General features: G+C 33.5%; 1 protein-coding gene across 1 annotated transcript in view; it reads left to right on the top strand.

Moving 5' to 3' along the window:
• GBE1 (1,4-alpha-glucan branching enzyme 1) overlaps positions 1-18,304 on the top strand; it is a 258,453-nt gene that overhangs the window by 148,894 nt on the left and 91,255 nt on the right. Inside the window, exons 10-11 of the mRNA XM_074299786.1 lie at positions 1,408-1,506; positions 7,110-7,220. Coding sequence (XP_074155887.1) covers positions 1,408-1,506; positions 7,110-7,220 — 210 coding nt within the window. The remainder of the gene's footprint in view (positions 1-1,407; positions 1,507-7,109; positions 7,221-18,304) is intronic.

The following is an 18,304-nucleotide window of genomic DNA, read 5'->3' as shown; positions in this document are numbered from 1 at the left end:
CCCTTGAATTGGTGATGTATTCTCTTCCTCTATCTGCTATAATTGTCATGTTGTTAATTGTTCTTATTTCTATTTATTTGTTTGTGTAAATCTAAATTGTCTGTACCTTGTCTTGTTTGATTAAAACTTTTTACTTTTATTTTTTTAACTGAGCTTGAGAGCGTCATTTATAGGAGCAAATCTGAACTTTTCTTTAAAATCATAATACAGCCTTTCTTTCTATTTCCCCATGGTTGGAATGGATACTTTCCCTTCTATCTGTATACTTCATTAATTTGTTTCTTGTTATTTATTTAAAATCCCTCTTGTTCCATCAGTGCACAACACTTCCAGATATCCTCTAACTGTTCAAGTAGTCTCATTGCCTCATTGCACTTTTTTAGGAAATATATTTTGCATGCCTCTCACTTTCTATTCATGGATATTTATGTCCATGTTTTCCCCCATATTAGATTGTTTGAACAATCACAACCTCATGAAACATACAAGAAAAACTGGGTTTATTACCAGAGAAATGAACATGCCTGTTGACTCGTATGCAAGTGCAAATAATTCACAAAATAAAAGTTGAGTATTTATGAGATTGTCACAAAGAAAAGAGGTGAGACAGGAGTCCCCTCTTACATGGGTGTGGCAGGAAGTGAAGAGCAGTAGCTGAGCAAGGCAAATTTTTTCCCAAAGAAGAGGAGAAATCATGAATAAGATGGCAAAAGTATTCTTTTCTCTTGGGAATTGCTAGACTATAAAGATATGATAGTCAACCTATATACAAACAGTTTTTCAGTCTCTTATAGACTGACTAACTTCTGTTTTGACATACAGGGAGTCAAGCTTGGGGTACAAATAAGAATTTACATCAGCTCCTGTGGGTGGGGAGGGAATTTTGTTCCTGACACATATAGGTTCTCGTTCGTATTGTGGATTCATTGTTTTTGTAAGATGGTAACTCAAAGACAAGTTCAGGTACCCCTTACCAATTTTAAGTCTTTGGACATAGCATACTTTTAAATACAGAATTTATATAATATGCATTTTTGCTAACCCTAATCACATTATTTTCTAAACACATTATACATTTAACAGATATCTTTTAAAGTGAATTGAATTAATATTACCTTACATTTTAATTTATTTTCAAAATACTTTATGTTGTATGCATGTTGCAAATCTTGACTTGGACCAGAGCAATACAGGAAAAATTTCCTTGGAGGATTTACAATAGCATCATAGTTGCATCAATCTACAATTTTATATGCTAGAGATTTATAGAATTTTAGAGTAATTTTTCAGAAAAATTAAATTGCATTTATTGAATTTAATTTTCTTTATTAAATATTAGATAATAGATAATTATTGTTCATATGATATATAAAATTATGGTTTTTTTAAAATTTTATCTTCTTTTAGGATGTTTCAGGAATGCCAGCTTTGTGCTGTCCTATTATTCAGGGTGGAGGTGGCTTTGATTATCGATTAGCCATGGCAATTCCGGATAAATGGATCCAGGTAAGAGATCTGTAAAGTTTTATTAAACTGAGTAATTGTTCTGTATATATTCAGCTATCATTTTTGGTTGTTGAAGTTATTAAAAATACCATTATTGCTATGCTTCATTTCTGTATTTAAGGGAGAGGTTTTATTAATGGTCAGGAAATTATTTTTATCATTATATAATCAAATAATCATAATTATTAAATAAAGCTTACAATGAGAACATTTTATCTGCTTCTCAGTAATAGAAGTTCTAACCTTAAATGTAAAATTACAATAACTGACCAGTGTTTTCCAGATTGCATGTTGATTTTATGGCCTATTGTCTATACCCATGGCACTTTTCAACTGTTTCATAATTATGTAGACAAACTTGATAAAGAACCCCTCACTTACCTATGACTGTTCCATAATAATGAAGATAATAATTTGCTTAAAGTTTGTAAAGAATTACATGTGCTATGTTATTTGAGTCTCATAACAAATCTTGTGATGTAGATACTACAAATATTATCCTCATTTTGAATTAGAGGAAATGGTCATGAAGAGACTTAATTAATTGCCCTTTGTCAGACAGCTAGTAAGTCTCAACAGTATTTGAACTGAGGTCCTTCTGGTTTCCAGACTATTAACTCTTTGCTATACTTATGCAGTCATATGTAAGCCAAATAAAAATTCATATCCTATGTTTCTTCAGTTCTTAGTATTTAAACCTATGCATCTAGTAATCACTTTTGCTGTTTTTATTCATATAACCACGTCAAAAGGGATCAAAAGTCAACTGACTTGACTCCTCTGTATCAATGATCAAATAAATGTTTTGAATTTTCTACATTTATTCATATGCTTTTCAGCAGTTTAACCATGCATATAATATAATGAGTATTAACTATTGATTTTACATATGGCAGTTTTATTATCTCTGCTATTATAAAAAAGCATATAATCATTAACATTGCAATCATTGTAAACTAATTCTCTCATTTTTGACAATAATGTTAAAGCTGGTTTCTTGAATTGTATGTATGATGTTTGATCTAAGAGAAACCTGAAAAGGCAAAAAGAAATCTTGGGAACTATATTTCTGCTATAAAAATATATAAAGAATACATGTATACTTTGTCCTAGAAACTAGAAGTGGGAAGGAAGGTGTACCAGGAAAAGGGTAAAGTGGGGCTACTACCTTTAATGAAGAGGCAAAGGAAACTTATTATATCTGAGAGAAAGAATGGAGGAAGATGAACCTAGTGTGTATCTTACTGTCATCAGAATTGGCTTAAAGAGAAAAATATTAGACATATTCGATTTATGGTGAAACTTCTCACACCTTATTGAAAAGTGGGAGGGGAAAAGTGAAAAGGGAAGGAGTAAGCTAAGCAGAAGGAAATACAGAAATTGTGAGGAAAGGGGGAGGAACTCTAAGATGGGGGAAGGGATACTGAAAAGGGAGGGCTGTGAGAAGCAAGTGGTGTTCACAAGTTTAATACTGGGGAGGGAGGTAAGGGAGAAGGAAAGGAGAAAAGCATAAGCAGGGGTTAAGAAAGATGGCAAGTAATACAGAATTGGTCATTTTAACCATAAATGTGAATGGGGTAAACTCCCCCATAAAGAGGAAGCAGTTAGCAGACTGGATTAAAAGCCAGAATCCTACAATATGTTGTTTATAGGAAGCATACTTGAAACAGAGCGATACAGTAAAAGTAAAAGGTTGGAGCAGAATATACTATGCTTTGGGTGAAGTCAAAAATGCAGGGGTAACCATCCTCATCTCAGATCAAGCAAAAGCAAAAATTGATCTAATTAAAAGAGATAAAGAAAGGCACTATATCTTGCTAAAGGGTAGCATAGATAATGAAGCAATATCAATATTAAACATATACATACCAAGTGGTGAACCATCTAAATTCTTAAAAGAGAAATTAAGAGAGCTGCAAGAAGAAAATAGACAGCAAAACTATAATAGTGGGAAATCTCAACCTTGCACTCTCAGAATTAGATAAATCAAACCACAAAATAAATAACAAAGAAGTCAAAGAGGTAAATAGAATACTAGAAAAGTTAGATATGATAGATCTTTGGAGAAAACTAAATGGAGAAAGAAAGGAGTACACTTTCTTCTCAGCAGTTCATAGAACTTATACAAAAATTGACCATGTATGAGGGCATAAAGACCTCAAAATCAAATGCAGAAAGGCAGAAGTAGTAAATGCATTCTTTTCAGATTACAATGAAATAAAAACTACATTCAATAAAAAGCCAGGGGGAAATAGACCAAAAAGTAATTGGAAACTAAATAACCTCATCTTAAAGAATGATTGGATGAAACAGCAAATCATAGACACAATTAATAATTTCACTCAAGATAATGACAATGATGAGACATCATACCAAAATGTGTGGAATGCAGCCAAAGCAATAATAAGAGGAAATTTTATCTCTCTAGAGGCCTACTTGCATAAAATAGAGAAAGAGGTCAATGAATTGGGCTTGAAACTAAAAATGCTAGTAAAGGAACAAATTAAAAACTCCCAGTCAAACACTAAACTTGAAATTCTAAAAATAAAAGGAGAGATTAATAAAATTGAAAGTAAAATATTATTGAATCAATTAATAAAAGTAAGAGCTGGTTCTATGAAAAAACCAACAAAATAGATAAACCCTTAGTAAATCTGATTAAAGAAAGGAAAGAGGAAAATCAAATTGTTAGTCTTAAAAATGAAAAGGGAGAACTCTCCACTAATGAAGAAGAAATTAGACCAATAATAGGAGTTTCTTTGCCTAACTTTATGCCAATAAATTTGATAACTTAAATGAAATGAAAGAATACCTTCAAAAATATAGCTTGCCCAGATTAACAGAGGAAGAAGTAAATTGGTTAAACACTTGCATCTTAAAAAAAGAAATAGAACAAGCTATTAATCAATTCCCTAAGAAAAAATCCCCAGGATCAGATGGATTTACATGTGTATTCTACCAAACATTTAAGAATAATTAACTCCAATGCTATATAAACTACTTGAAAAATAGCCAGGATATTGTTTTCTTTAGTGGTGTGTGTGTGTGTGTGTGTGTGTGTGTGTGTGTGTGTGTTTGCATTTAGCTAATTCTGTTTTTTAATGATTTGATTTCTTCAGCGTTTTTTGTTTTTTTTTTTTTTCCTTCTTTCCTTTTTTTGCATTTGGCCAGTTGTAGGAACTGTTTTCTTCAGTCATTTTTTTTTTTTTTTTGCTTCCTTTTCCAAGTTGTTAAATCTCTCTTGCATTCCTCTTATTTCTTTTCTCATTTTTTCTTCTGTCTTTCTTTGAAAATCCTTTATGAGTACTTTCAAGAAGATTTTTTGGACTTGAAGGTCAATTCATATCAGTATTTGAGATTTTCCTTGTGCACATTTTGCCCTCATCTGTGTTAGTATTTTGGTCTTCTCTGTCACCATAACTTATGTTAAGATTCTTTTCTGGTTTTTGTTCCTTTTCTTCCCCTCTTTTCTCACCTCTTTTGTGCCTTTTATGGTTGAACTCTGGTTTTGAGATAAAAGGGGGTGCTCTTCCAAGCTTCCTGTGAGTCTCTGAGCCTTGGCTTTGGGCACACAAGCCCCTGTTTTGGTGTCTTGTTTACAGCATGGTGTAGCCTGTATCTGTTCTCTCCAGTGAATAGTCTGATTTTCTCAGTTGGAACTGGAGGCTGGCTACACTAGTCTGCTCCACTACTGGGCCAAGAATGAGGGTCTCAGTTACTAATCTGCTTTGATTAAAACCCTCTCACTGCCTTTCCTGGAAACTATATGAGCTGGACTGAACTCCCTGTACATTCCAGTAAGAGTGACCTTTCTTGAAGTTCTTTCAATCTTTCTTGATCTGGAGAGTGGTTTCTTTCCATCAGACTGTTCTGAGATTTGGCTTCATGTGGTTTTCAAGGGATACTAGGAAAGCTCTAGCAACTTCCTGACTTCACTTGCTATCTTAGCTCCTTTGTCCTCTCTTCTTATGTCCTTGTGAACAACTTTATTCATCCTCTCCTATCTTTGTTTATATCAAATTAAGGAATATTTGTTTTCTTTGTCATTGTTAATCCTTCTAATTGTCTCTTTGGTATCATCTCCTCTAAGAGTCTGACTCAATGATAATTTTCATTGTTGATATTTCATTTTTTATTGTTTATTTCCCTGCCTTATACAGATTTAGTCTGTTGTCTACAATTCTTAAAAATTCTTCACTTAGACTTATTCTCTTTTCAAGGAAATATCTTATTTTTTCCTCCCTTTCACACTGAATGCTTAGAAAGGAATGATTTATGATCATTCATTGACCTTACTTCCTACCCTTTTATTTACTTTTCATTCCCACAAAACTTGGCTTTGTCCTTCTAATGCTCAACTGAAATTTCTCCAAATTTACCAGTTATCTGCACATTGTTAAAGAAAAAAAAATTTTTTTTTCATTAGCTCTCACATTCCACAATGCCTTCGTAGGGTGACATAGATTCTGCTTTCTGTGCTTAGTTGTTTTCTTCATTTTGTTTTCATGATACAAATTAGCTTTATTTTTACCTATCTGGCCACTTTTTCTAAGTCTTCTTTGGTAGATTGACCACTGTTTATGTCCATATCCTTTACCGTGTTTATTTCTAAGATCTCAGTTCTATGCCATCTTTTCTATAAGCTGAGTTATTCCATTGTCCCTTAAAGGTAGCTCACAAAATATTTTATCTACCCCTATTCTCTCTTTCCTTAATTTGGGTTCTCTAATACCAACTAGATATCTTTATAAGTTTGTCAAACTCAATCTGTCTAAAAGGGCAGCTGATTTTTCTGTCTAAATCTGTCCATCTGACAAAGTTGTCTTCATGGACAACTGTCTTCTTAGTTACTTTCATATTTCACAAACATTTTCCATTTTTCTCGTCTTCATATTACAATCAAATGTCAAATCTGGTCAATTTACTTTTATATTTCATATCATTCTTTTCCGTTCCTCCCATAGTTCCCAACCTATTCTTTTTTTTTTTTTTCTTTCCATTTGTATGAGTTATTATAAATCTATTTTAATTGAACTCCCTCCCTTTATTCCTGACTATATCCAACCACTCCTCATATACCAGAAAGTATGATCTTTCTGTGTCATGGATCAAATGCCTTCAGAATTTCATTATTATATTCAGAACAAAATAAAGAAGTGTCCTTTACAATCTTACTTTAATCTTGCTTCATGTTTCTTCCCTCCATGTACTCTACATTATAGACAAATCACCCTTCCAGACTTCTCCCAAATCTAAATACATTTTATTGTACATTTTTAATAATCTGTCCATGTCCTTTTTCCTCATCTTTATCCTTTAAAATTCTTATTTTCTTTCAAAGTTAAGTTCAATTGTTTGCTAAACTTTTTGCAGTCTTCATAAATACATGTTCTTTTCTTAATTTATCTCATATTTACATTTGAGTACTTAGAAGTTTAGATAATTATTTTTGTACTATTTTCTGAAACATATTGCCTAATCCTTCATTAGTCCCTAACATCTTTTTTTTCATGAATGAAGTTAGAAGTCATAAAAAAGGAAAAATAGATATCATAAGACAATTCATTTTAGTTATAAATATTTTTTGGGTTTGTTTCAACTAGATACTTAAAGAATTTAAAGATGAAGACTGGAATATGGGAAATATTGTGCATACCCTTATAAACAGGCGTTACCTTGAAAAGTGCATTGCATATGCAGAAAGTCATGATCAGGTAAAACAAATAATTTACATTTTAGTATATATAAATCCATTATTCAACTATATTCAAAGTATTTCTTTAAGAAATTTAGCTAAGAATGAAATGTGTTTACTTAGATGAATTATTTAAATGTGATTGTATAAGATTGCTTTGTTGTTTGCAGTTTTTATAACTTATCACCTTATATTATTTATATAATCCATCTCCTTATTAAGCGTCCTGCAATTATAGTGTGCTTAAGTTTTGACAGTATACTGATATATAACTATTTTTTAAGTTTTGCATGAATTTAACTTAAAAATTTAGTCTCAAAACATCCATTTTGATTAATATGGTGATAAAATTAATTAATGTTCTTGATATTTTCATTTGCCAAACATTTTATATGTATTCTGATTTATTATTCCTCTGAAAAGTGAGCTAATTAGACTAAATGATGTCTTAAGTCCCTTATTTCTCTAAATTACTTAATCCTATAGGTAGAAAACTATTAGAATAAGTCAATTTTGAGAAATTGTTGTATAGTTTGCAGCAGTAAAACCTCAAAAAAATACTGAAGATAAGAGTAAATAAAAGAAGAGTTATAAATACAGTGAATACCATGGTGTAAAACCAAACAGGGAACTCTCCATATAAAAGGATTAATACTAACAACTATCCTATCAAAAATGAGAACTGAACTACTATTGGGAGTTAATTATTTAGAAGCTTGTTATATATAAAGATGAAATGTTGTTTACATTTTAATAGTGAGAGAAGAAACTAAGTTCTCTCAGATGTCTAATGGCAATGGGGGCCATAAAGAGATCTAAGTAAGAGTAGGGGGAATGTGGAAATTGGTTTTTTTGTTATGTTTTGATTAAATTAACAAAAGTAAGAAAAGATAAGGAAAAATGAGTAAGAGTAGGGCTTGTACTTGTGACTCCTTTTTGCTCAATACATTTTTAGATGACCCTATAAAATAGGTATGCAAATCAAACCTTTACTGATAATTCATGATTCTCACCTTCAGCTCTGAGGCCCCATATAGGGTTGTGAATCACAGTTTAAGAAGCTGGGTATTAGAGAATAGAGGAGGAGGAAGGGTATGGAATTTGCTCATATTACTAGGGTATCCCTTGAACCACATTTTCTTCTGAGACACACAAAAGACAGTAGAATACATATCTTTATGCACATACACACAACCACTCAAAATGTAGGAGATACATTACACTCAACAAGGAAACAAAAGAAAACCCAGGTTAGGATTGAGGAGTGAGATGGAATGCTACATACAAGTAAAAATCCATCATGATGAATATTGAAAATGTTTGAACCATAAGAAAACATTAAAAATTTTAATCTGATGATTCTGGGAAGATGGGGGAATAGATTGGTAAATTTCAAGATCTTTCGATTTTCCCCACAAATAGAATAAATTTGTGCCTCAGGGCAAACAGACTAGTGAAAAATCAAGAAAACTTTAGTGCAGAACATGGGTCCTCCTGATACAACCGGAGATCTGAAGAAATACATTAGGTTAGGGATTAACTGGTCTGAAATACAAACACTTCCAGGCTAATTCCTCCACATCAAGTGGGGACCCCTTGGGCTAACTAGGTTTAGCTGGACCCTCAGTAGTAACCACAGAGACTTTCACCTCTAGGATTATTTGTCCAGTAGGAGTTTCAGTCCAGGAAGATATGATGAACCTTAGCCAACTGGGAATGCCAGGCCCAGCTGTTCTACTGATTCATGGCCCTGAGTGAGAAGGAACCAGCATCTGGTGAGTGTAGAAGCAGCCAGGCAGGGATGCTGATGGCTGTGGGCACTTACAGGATGGTAGTGCTTTTGATTGGAGTTTTTGGTCAGAGTGAAAAGATGAAGAGATGCTTGAGGCACCATTTCCTCCATTAGAGGTGCTTACACTAATATCTTTTATTTTTTTTTAAATAAACCAGAAAAGAAGGAAGAACCCTACCATTGAAACATTATGGGAACAGGGAAGACTGGGATTCATTTTCAGAGGAGGATACTTTAGTTAAACTAATATGAAATAGTTCCTTGCCCAGCGAGAATTTATTGAAAAATTCACAAAAGAATTTAAAAATAAAATATGACATTGAGGAAAAACTAAAAACACAAAATAAAATAAAAAGCCACCAAGAAAAACAAGATTATGCAAAAAAAAAAAAAAAAAAAAAAAGTTAACCAAGTAGAAAAGGAGGTACAGAGTCTTTGAAAATTAGAATTGGGCAAGAAGAAATGAATGAAATTATGAGATACCAAGAAATAACAAAACAGATTATAAAGAATGAGAAAATAGAACAGAATGTGAAACATCTCATAAGAAAAACAACATATTTGGAGAACAGATCAAGAAGAGAAAAATTTAAGAATAATTGGGCTTCCCGAAAGTTGTGACTAAAAAAGAGAATCTTGAAACAATAATGCAGGAAATAATCCAAGAAAATGGTCCTGGAGTGATAGACCATAAGGGGAAAGTAAAAATAAAAAAAAATTCACCAAATATCACCTCAAAGAGATCCTTTGTGGAAAACACACAGGAATATTAGGAGAGAGCACTCTCCTCTCTCACCATAGTTTAAAGGATGGAAGAAAATAGACTATAAGAATTTGGGATCTCCCATGTATGTATGTGTACATATACTTACATACATACATATATGTGTGTGTGTGTGAAGAAATAATTGAATGAAAAAATTATAAATGAAGATTAAATTACAAGCCTCAAGAGTGTGCAAGTCAAAGAAAAGAGAAAAGAAGCAATATTTCATGATAAGACTACCTGCCAAAATTTGGGGAAACCCTAAAACTCTTGTTTTTAATAAGAAGAGAAAGAATACATTAACAAAAAGGACATATAATTTAATAATAAAAAAAAAAAAAGCACATACCCCAAGTTCCTGGAGTCTCATGGGACCTGGCCACACCCACCCAGCACCAGGAATGACTCAGCCTAATCTCAATGCAGCCCTTTTGGGAGTGTGTAGAGAAAACTTAGAACATCCTTGCCCAAAAAGCAGATCCCAATGTTTAAAAAAAAAAAAATTGAGTAAAAAAGGCAAAGGGAGCTCTAACTATAGAAAGCTTCTATAGTGAAAGAGAACAATTTCAGACCCTGAGGAGACCAAAAATAGATTGTCTCCAGATGAAGCCCCAAAGGGTGATATAACCTGGTCTCTACCACACAAGGCTCTCCTAGAGAAATTTAAAAAGATCTTAAAAGAGAGCTACAAGAAGAATAGGGAAAGGAAAGGAAAACTCTACAAGAGAGTTTGGAAAAGGCACATGACTCATTAAGAGAAAGATCTGATAAAGTGGGAAAAAAAAAAACAACTCCCTGAAATGTGAAATGAAAAAGGTAAAGAACAACCAGGAAAATAGAGTTTGTGAATTGGAAAAAGAAAATAACTCCTTAAAAATTTTTTGTGAAATGGAAAAAAATTCCATAGAACAAAACAATTCATTTAGAAAGTCAATTGGACAAATAGAAAAAAAGAAATTTAAAAAGTAAATGAAGAAAAAAGAACTGAAAAATGGAAGTGAATGACTCGATGAGACATCAACAATGAGTTGAGCACAACCCCCCCCCAAAATGAGAAAAATAGAAAAATATGTTAAATACCTACTTTGGAAAACAATAGACTTGGAAAATAGATCTAGGAGAGGTAATCTAAGGATTATTGGACTTCCTGAAAATCATGATTGAGAAAAAGAGTCTTCACACTATTTTTCAGGAAATCATCAATGAGAATTATCCAGATGTCAGAATTAGAAGATAAAAAGCCATTCAAAGAATTCATTGGACACTTCCTCAAAGAGACCCAAAATTAAAGAAAATATTCCAAGAAATATTGTGGCTAAATTTCAGAACTATCACCTCAAGGAAAAAATATTACAATCAAATAAAAAACCACAATTCGAAAACAGACAAGCCTCAATAAGGATTACTCAGCATTTAGCAGCTTCCCTATTAAAGGATCAAAGGACCTGGAATCCTATATTCCAAAAGGCCAAAGGTACTTGGAATGCAGCCAAAATGAAATGCAGCTAAATTGAACATTTTCTTCCAGGGAAGAAGATAGGCATTCCAATGGAACAGGTGAATTCCATTTCTTTCTGATGAAAAAACCAGAGTTAAACAAACAAACAAACAATAATTGACCTCCAAATATAGGACTTAAAAGAAACATAAGATAAAAAGAACTCTTGAGAACTGTATTTCTGTTATGTGCATTTGTAGAGAGTGCATGTATAACTTGATTTTACTTTATGGAAAAAGGAACTAGAGATAGAAAGGGAAGAAGTGAAGGTAAAAAGAGGGAAATTACATCTCACAAAGAGGCAAAGGAAGCCTATTATATCTGAGGGAAAGAAGGGAGGGGGATGAATATTGTGTGAATTTTACTCATCAGATTTGGCTCAAAGACAAAATATAAGGCATACATATTTGGTTTACAAAGGAACTTCTCTCACCTCATTGAAAAGTCGGAGGGGAAAAGTGAAAAGGAAGGGGTAGGCTGAATAGAAGGGAATACAGAAATAATAGGGGAAAAGTATAAGAAAGGGGGAGAAACTCTAAGGGAAAGGGGGAATGCTGCTTGAGGCAAGTGATTCCCATAAATTAAATAATGTGGAGGGGAGGTTAGGGGGGAAAGGAAAGAGAAAAGTATAATCTGGGTATAATAAGGTGGCAGGAAATATAGAATTAGTAGTTTTAACCCCAAATGTGAATGGAGTGAACTCTCCCATAAAACTTAAGCAGATAGCAGACTGGATTAAAAGCCAGAATCCTATAATATGTTGAGTAGAAACAAATTTAAACACTTAAAGCAGGATGGTGCATACAGAGTAAAGGTAAAAGGCTGGAACAGAATCTATTATGCTTCAGTGTAACGTGCTCTCCCAGCAGTTACAATTACTAGTCTGTCCTAGACCCACCAGAGTACCTTTGACCACTGTACTTAGCAGTGTGAACTCTACCCGGCTCGCTCCTCTGAGGCCTTCAAAGGTCTCTGGCCACAATCTCTTGAATCTATAGCTTAATAACCGGTAGCGCACTCAAGAACAGCCACATGTAATCTTAAAAGCCTTTATTATACCTACTCACATAATGCCCTAACTGATGCCCTGACTTGTTGGTTCCCGAGTGAACACCTGGTCAGAAGACCCACGTGTTCACTACCAAAATCCTTACCTCTTTTGGCTATCCACCTTGGCTAGGCCACCCAGGCTAGGAAGCCAGGGTGAAGAACGCCAGGTTAAAAAGAGAGCGATTGCTGCCTGCAGTGGGCTTACATAGGGCCTGTGAGGTCACACACACAGCCAATCAGCGAGAGAATCATCCATACAAAGCTATCTCAAAATGGACAGGATCCCACCTACAAGGCAGTCCTAATATCCACAGAAATTACTTCCGGGCCTCAATGATGCGCTGTGGCGCAGCCCATTTAAAGGGCCCTTACACTTCAGGTGAAGTAAAAAAAAAAATCTGAGGTAGCCATCCTGATCTCAGATCAAGTAAAAGTAAAAATTGATCTAATTAAAAGAGATAAGGAAGGAAACTATATCTTGCTAAAGAGTACCATAGATAATAAAGTAATATCAGTATTAAACATATATGCACTAAGTGGTGTAGCATCTAAATTCCTAAAGGAGAAGTTAAGAGAGCTGCAAGAAGAAATAGCAAAACTATAATAGTGGAAGATCTCAGAACTAGATAAAATCAAACCACAAAATAAATAAGAAAGAAGTTAAAGAGGTAAAGAGAATGCTAGAAAACTTAGGTAAGATAGATTTTTGGAGAAAAATGAATGGAGACAGAAAGGAATACACTTTCTTCTTGGCAGTTCATGGAACCGATACAAAAATTGCCCATATATTAGGACATAAAGATCTCAAAATCAAATGCCGAAAGGCAGAACTAGTAAATGCATTCTTTTCAGATGAAATGAAATAAAATGAATAAATGAAATAAAAACTACAGTCAATAAAAAGCAGGGGGAAATAGATCAAAAAGTAATTGGAAACTTAAAGAATTCCATCCTGAAGAATGAATGGGTGAAACAGCAAATCATACACACAATTAATAATTTAATCCTAGAAAATAATGAGAAAACATACTGAAATTTGTGGGATGCAGTCAAAGTGGTAATAAGGGGAAATCTTACATCTCTAAAGGTTTACTTGTATAAAATAGAGAAAGAGAAGTCATTGAATCTGGCTTGCAACTAAAAAAGCTAGTAAGGGGGAAATTTAAAACCCCTAATCAAATAGTAAACTTGAAATTCTAAAAATAAAAGGAGAGATTAATAAAAATTGAAAGTAAAAAAAAAAAAGAAAAACTTTTGAATTAATAAAACTAAAAGTTGGTTTTAGGAAAAATAGCAAAATAGACAAACCTTTGGTAAATTAGATTTGAAAAAGGAAAGAGGAAAATCAAATTGTTATTCTTAATAATGAAAAAGGAGAATTTCCCACTAATAAAGAGGAAATTTGAGCAATAATTAAGAGTTACTTTGCCCAACTTTATGCCAATAAATTTAATAACCTAAGTGAAATGGATGAATACCTAAAAAAATATAGGTTTCCCAGGTTAACAGAGGAGGAAATAAACTGTTTAAGTAGTCCCATTTTAGAAAAAGAAAAAAAAAAAAAACTAAGCTATTAACCAACTCCCTAAGAAAAAAATCTCCAGGACCAGATGGATTTGCATGTGAATTCTACCAGACGTTCAAAGAAAAATTAACCCCATGCTATATAAACTATTTGAAAAAATAGGGAATGAAGGAGTTCTACCAAATTTCTTTTATGACACAGACATGGTACTGATACCTAAACCACTTAGGTTGAAAATAGAGAAAGAAAATTAAAGAACAAGCTCCCTAATGAATATTGATGCAGAAATCTTAAATAAAATATTAGCAAAGAGATTACAGGAAATCATCCCCAGGATAATATACTTTGACCAAGTAGGATTTATACCAGGAATTCAGGGGTGGTTCAATATTAGGAAAACTATCATCCCAGGGAGAGGACACACACACCTACTTAATCTCTATCTTTGCTCTCAGAATGTATTTCATGACAAGCTTCGGAATTAGTGCTTGACTGGAAAAAAACCACAAATCGTTACCAACAGAAGATACCCTTGAAATTCGCCAGAAAATGTCTGTTTTTGCTCAGGGGCGGGAACAGCCAGATCAGGCGCAGACTGAGGGCAGGAAGCTCACACTGAGCAGAATGGAGGGGGAAGGGTATGATCTCTGCCATTTCTGGGGAAAGAACTTTACCATAGTGTGGAGATTTTTTCTTGGCAACAAGCCAGGATCAGGACAGAAGCTATAAACACAGGAGGTAAAGGCTATAACCCTGAAAAGCTAGGGACTTTCTGGACCTGACCATCCCCACCCAGAGTGTCTCAGCAGGCTCTTAGAGCTTCTGAATCTCAGAGCACAGACACAGCACAGCCATTGCTGCTCTGCTAGTGCCTCAGTGCTGTCCCCTGCAGACTGTAGAGAAAGTTCGGTAACACCATCCAATGAGCGCCTCCCCCCCCCCCAAAAAAAAAGCAGACTTCATTTTTTTTTCTTGCTAGTTTGTTTTCTTTGATTCTTCTCTGACAAAATGAGCAAAAAATTAAAAAGAATTCTAACCATTGATAGCTTCTATATGGATGGAGAGCAGATTTTAAATCCTGAGGAAACTAAAAACAGACTATATCTCCAGATGAATCCCCAAAGAGGGATATGATCTGGTCCTCAACATGCAAAACTCTCATAGAAGAAATTAAAAAGGCTCTTACAAGAGAGCTATAAAAAAAATGGGAAAAAAGAAGGGGAAGCTTGGCAAGAGAGGCTGGATAAGTCATCCCACTCATTTAAAGATAGAGTGGATAAAGAAATCAAATCCTTGAAAAATAGAATTAGTGAGTTTGAAAAAGAAAATAGCTCTCTAAAAAATAAAATTGGTGAAATGGAAAAAAAAATTCCATAGAACAAAACAACTCACTTAAAAACTCAATTGGACAATTAGAAAAAGATATAAAAAAGTGAGTGAAGAAAATATTTCATTGAAAATCAGAGTTGAACAAAGGGAAGTGAATAACTCGAGGTGACACCAAGAATCAGTCAAGCAAAACCAAAAAAATGAAACAATGGAAAAAAATGTCAAATGCTTTTTGGGAAAACCTGGAAAGTAGATCTAGGAGAGACAATCTGAGAATTATTGGAATCCCTGAAAAATATGATGACAAAAAAGAGCCTTGACACTATTTTCCAGGAAATTATCAAAGAGAACTGTGCACAAGTTATAGAAACAGAGGGCAAAATAGACATTGAAAGAATTCATCCATCACCTACTGAAAGGAACCCTAAAATTGAAACCCAAGAAATATAGTGGCCAAATTCCAGTACTATCAGACAAAGGAAAAAATGCTGCAAGCTGCTAGAAAAAAATCAATTGAAATATAGAGGAGCCACAATAAGGATTACCGAGGATCTAGCAGCATCCACATTAAAGGATCGAACGGCCTGGGATCTGATATTTTGAAAAGCTAAAGAACTTGGTATCCAGCTAAAAATAACTTACCCAGCCAAAAGGAGCATTTTTTCCAGGGAAGAAGATGGACATTCAATGAAATAGGTGAATGTCATCTGTTTCTGATGAAAAAAACAAGATCTAAACAAAAAGTTTGATCTTCAAATATAGAACTCAAGAGATTCCTAGAAAGACATAAAAGATTATCTTGGGAACTATATTTCTGCTATAAAGATATATAAAGAACACATGTATAATTTGTTCTAGAAACTAGGGTGGAAAGGAAATTGTACCAGAAAAAGGGTAAAATGGGGGTACTATACATCTCACGAAAAGGCAAAGGTAACCTATTATATCTGAGAGAAAAAATGGAGGGGGATAAACATTGTGTGTATTGTATTCTCATCAGAATTGGCTTAAAGAGAAAAACAGAACTATTGCAGATAAGATTAGAAGGGAGACAATAAGCGGGGAAAATATTTTTACATTCAAAGGCTGTGATAAAGGCCTCATTTCCAAAATATATAGAGAATTGACTCACATTTGTAAGAAATCAGGCCATTTTTTGATTGATAAATGATCAATGCATATGAACAGACAATTTTCAGATGAAGAAATTGAAATTATTTCTAGTCATATGAAGATGTCCTCCAAATCATTATTGATCAGAGAAATGCAAATTAAGACAACTCTGAGATACCACTACACACCTGTCAGATTGTCTAAGATGACAGAAAAAGATAATGATGAATTGTGGGGGGAGTATGTGGAAAGTGGAACACTTAATACATTATTGATGGAATTGTGAATGAATCCAGCTCTTCTGGAGAGAAATTAGGAACTGTTTTCATAATGTTATCGAACTGTGCATATCCTTTTATCCAACAGTGTCACTACTGGGCTTATATCCCATAGAGATTTTAAAGAAGGAAAGGGGCCGACATGTACAAAAACAGTTGTGCCAGCCCTTTTTTTAATGGATAAAGGGTGCAAATTGAACAGCTGAGTGAATTGTGGTTTATGATTTTTTAAAAATTTGCTTTTTAGTTACAAGATATATGCATGTGTAATTTTTCAGCATTGACCCTTGCTAATTTCCAATTTTCCCAGCAGTTTTTGTCAAACAGTGAATCCTTATTCCAAAAGCTGGAGTCTTTGGGTTTGTCAAACACTAGATTATTATAGTTATTGAGTGCTTTGTCCTGTGAACCTAACCTGTTGCATTGATCAACTCGTCTATTTCTTAGCCAATACCAAATGGTTTTGGTGACCACTGCTTTATAATATAGTTTTATATCTGGTACCCCTAGGCCACCTTCATTTGATTTTTCTTTTTTAATTAGTTCTTGTGAAAGTCTTGACCTTTTGTTCTTCCAGATAAATTTTCTTGGTATTTTTCTAGATCTTTAAAAATAGTTTTGGGGAATCTCCTTGGTATAGCACTAAATAAATACATTACTTTAGGTAGTATTGTTATCTTTATTATATTTGCTTGACCTATCCCAATTGGTTAGATCTGACTTCATTTGTGTGGAAAGTGTTTTGTAGTTTTGTTCATATAATTCCTGACTTTCCCTTGGCAGATAGATTCCCAAATATTTTATTCTATCGGCAGTTATTTTAAATGGAATTTCTCTTTGAATCTCTTGCTGTTGGATTTTGTTACTGATATATAAGAATGCTGATGATTTATTGGATTTATTTTGTATCCTGCACATTTGCTAAAGTTGTAATTTCTAATATCTTTTTAGTAGAATCTTTGGGATTCTCTTAGTGTACCATCATATCATCTGCAAAGAGTGATAATTTGGTTTTCTCATTACCTACTCTAATTCCTTGAATCTCTTTCTCAACTCATTGTTGAATCTAGCATTTTTAATTCATAAATTAGTAATGGCGATAATGGGCAGCCTTGTTTCATCTTGATCTTATTGGGAATGGTTCCAGTTTATCCCTATTAAGTATGATGCTTACTGATGGTTTTAAATACATGCTACTGACTATTTTAAGGAAAAGTCCATTTATTCCTATACTCTCAAGTGTTTTTAATAAGAATGGATGTTGGATTTCATCAAATGCTTTTTCTGCATCTATTGAGATGATCATATGGTTTTTGTTAAGTTGGTTATTTATATAGTCAATTATACTAATAGTTTTCCTAGTATTGAACCAGCCCTGCATTCCTGGTATAAATCCTACTTCGTCATGTGTATTATCCTGGGGATGGTTTTCTGTAATCTTTTTGCTAATATTTTATTTAAGATTTTTGCATCAATATTCATTAGAGAGATCGGTGTAAATTTTTCGTTCCCTGTTTTCAACCTGCGTGGTTTAGGTCTCAGTACTATGTCTGTGTCATAAAAGGAATTAGGTAGGAATCCTTTATTCCCTATTTTTTTCAAATAGTTTATATAATATTGGAGTTAATTGTTCTTTAAATGTTTGGTAGAATTCACATGTAAATCCATCTGGTCCTGTGAATTTTTTCTTAGGGAGTTGATTAATAGCTTCTTCTATTTCTTTTTTTAAATGGGGCTATTTAAGCAATTTAC

Source organism: Sminthopsis crassicaudata, chromosome 3 (assembly GCF_048593235.1).
Source record: "Sminthopsis crassicaudata isolate SCR6 chromosome 3, ASM4859323v1, whole genome shotgun sequence".
In the NCBI taxonomy this organism is placed as follows: domain Eukaryota; kingdom Metazoa; phylum Chordata; class Mammalia; order Dasyuromorphia; family Dasyuridae; genus Sminthopsis; species Sminthopsis crassicaudata.
The sequence above is the reverse complement of the archived record's forward strand: the minus strand, read 5'-3'. Positions and strand labels throughout refer to the sequence as shown.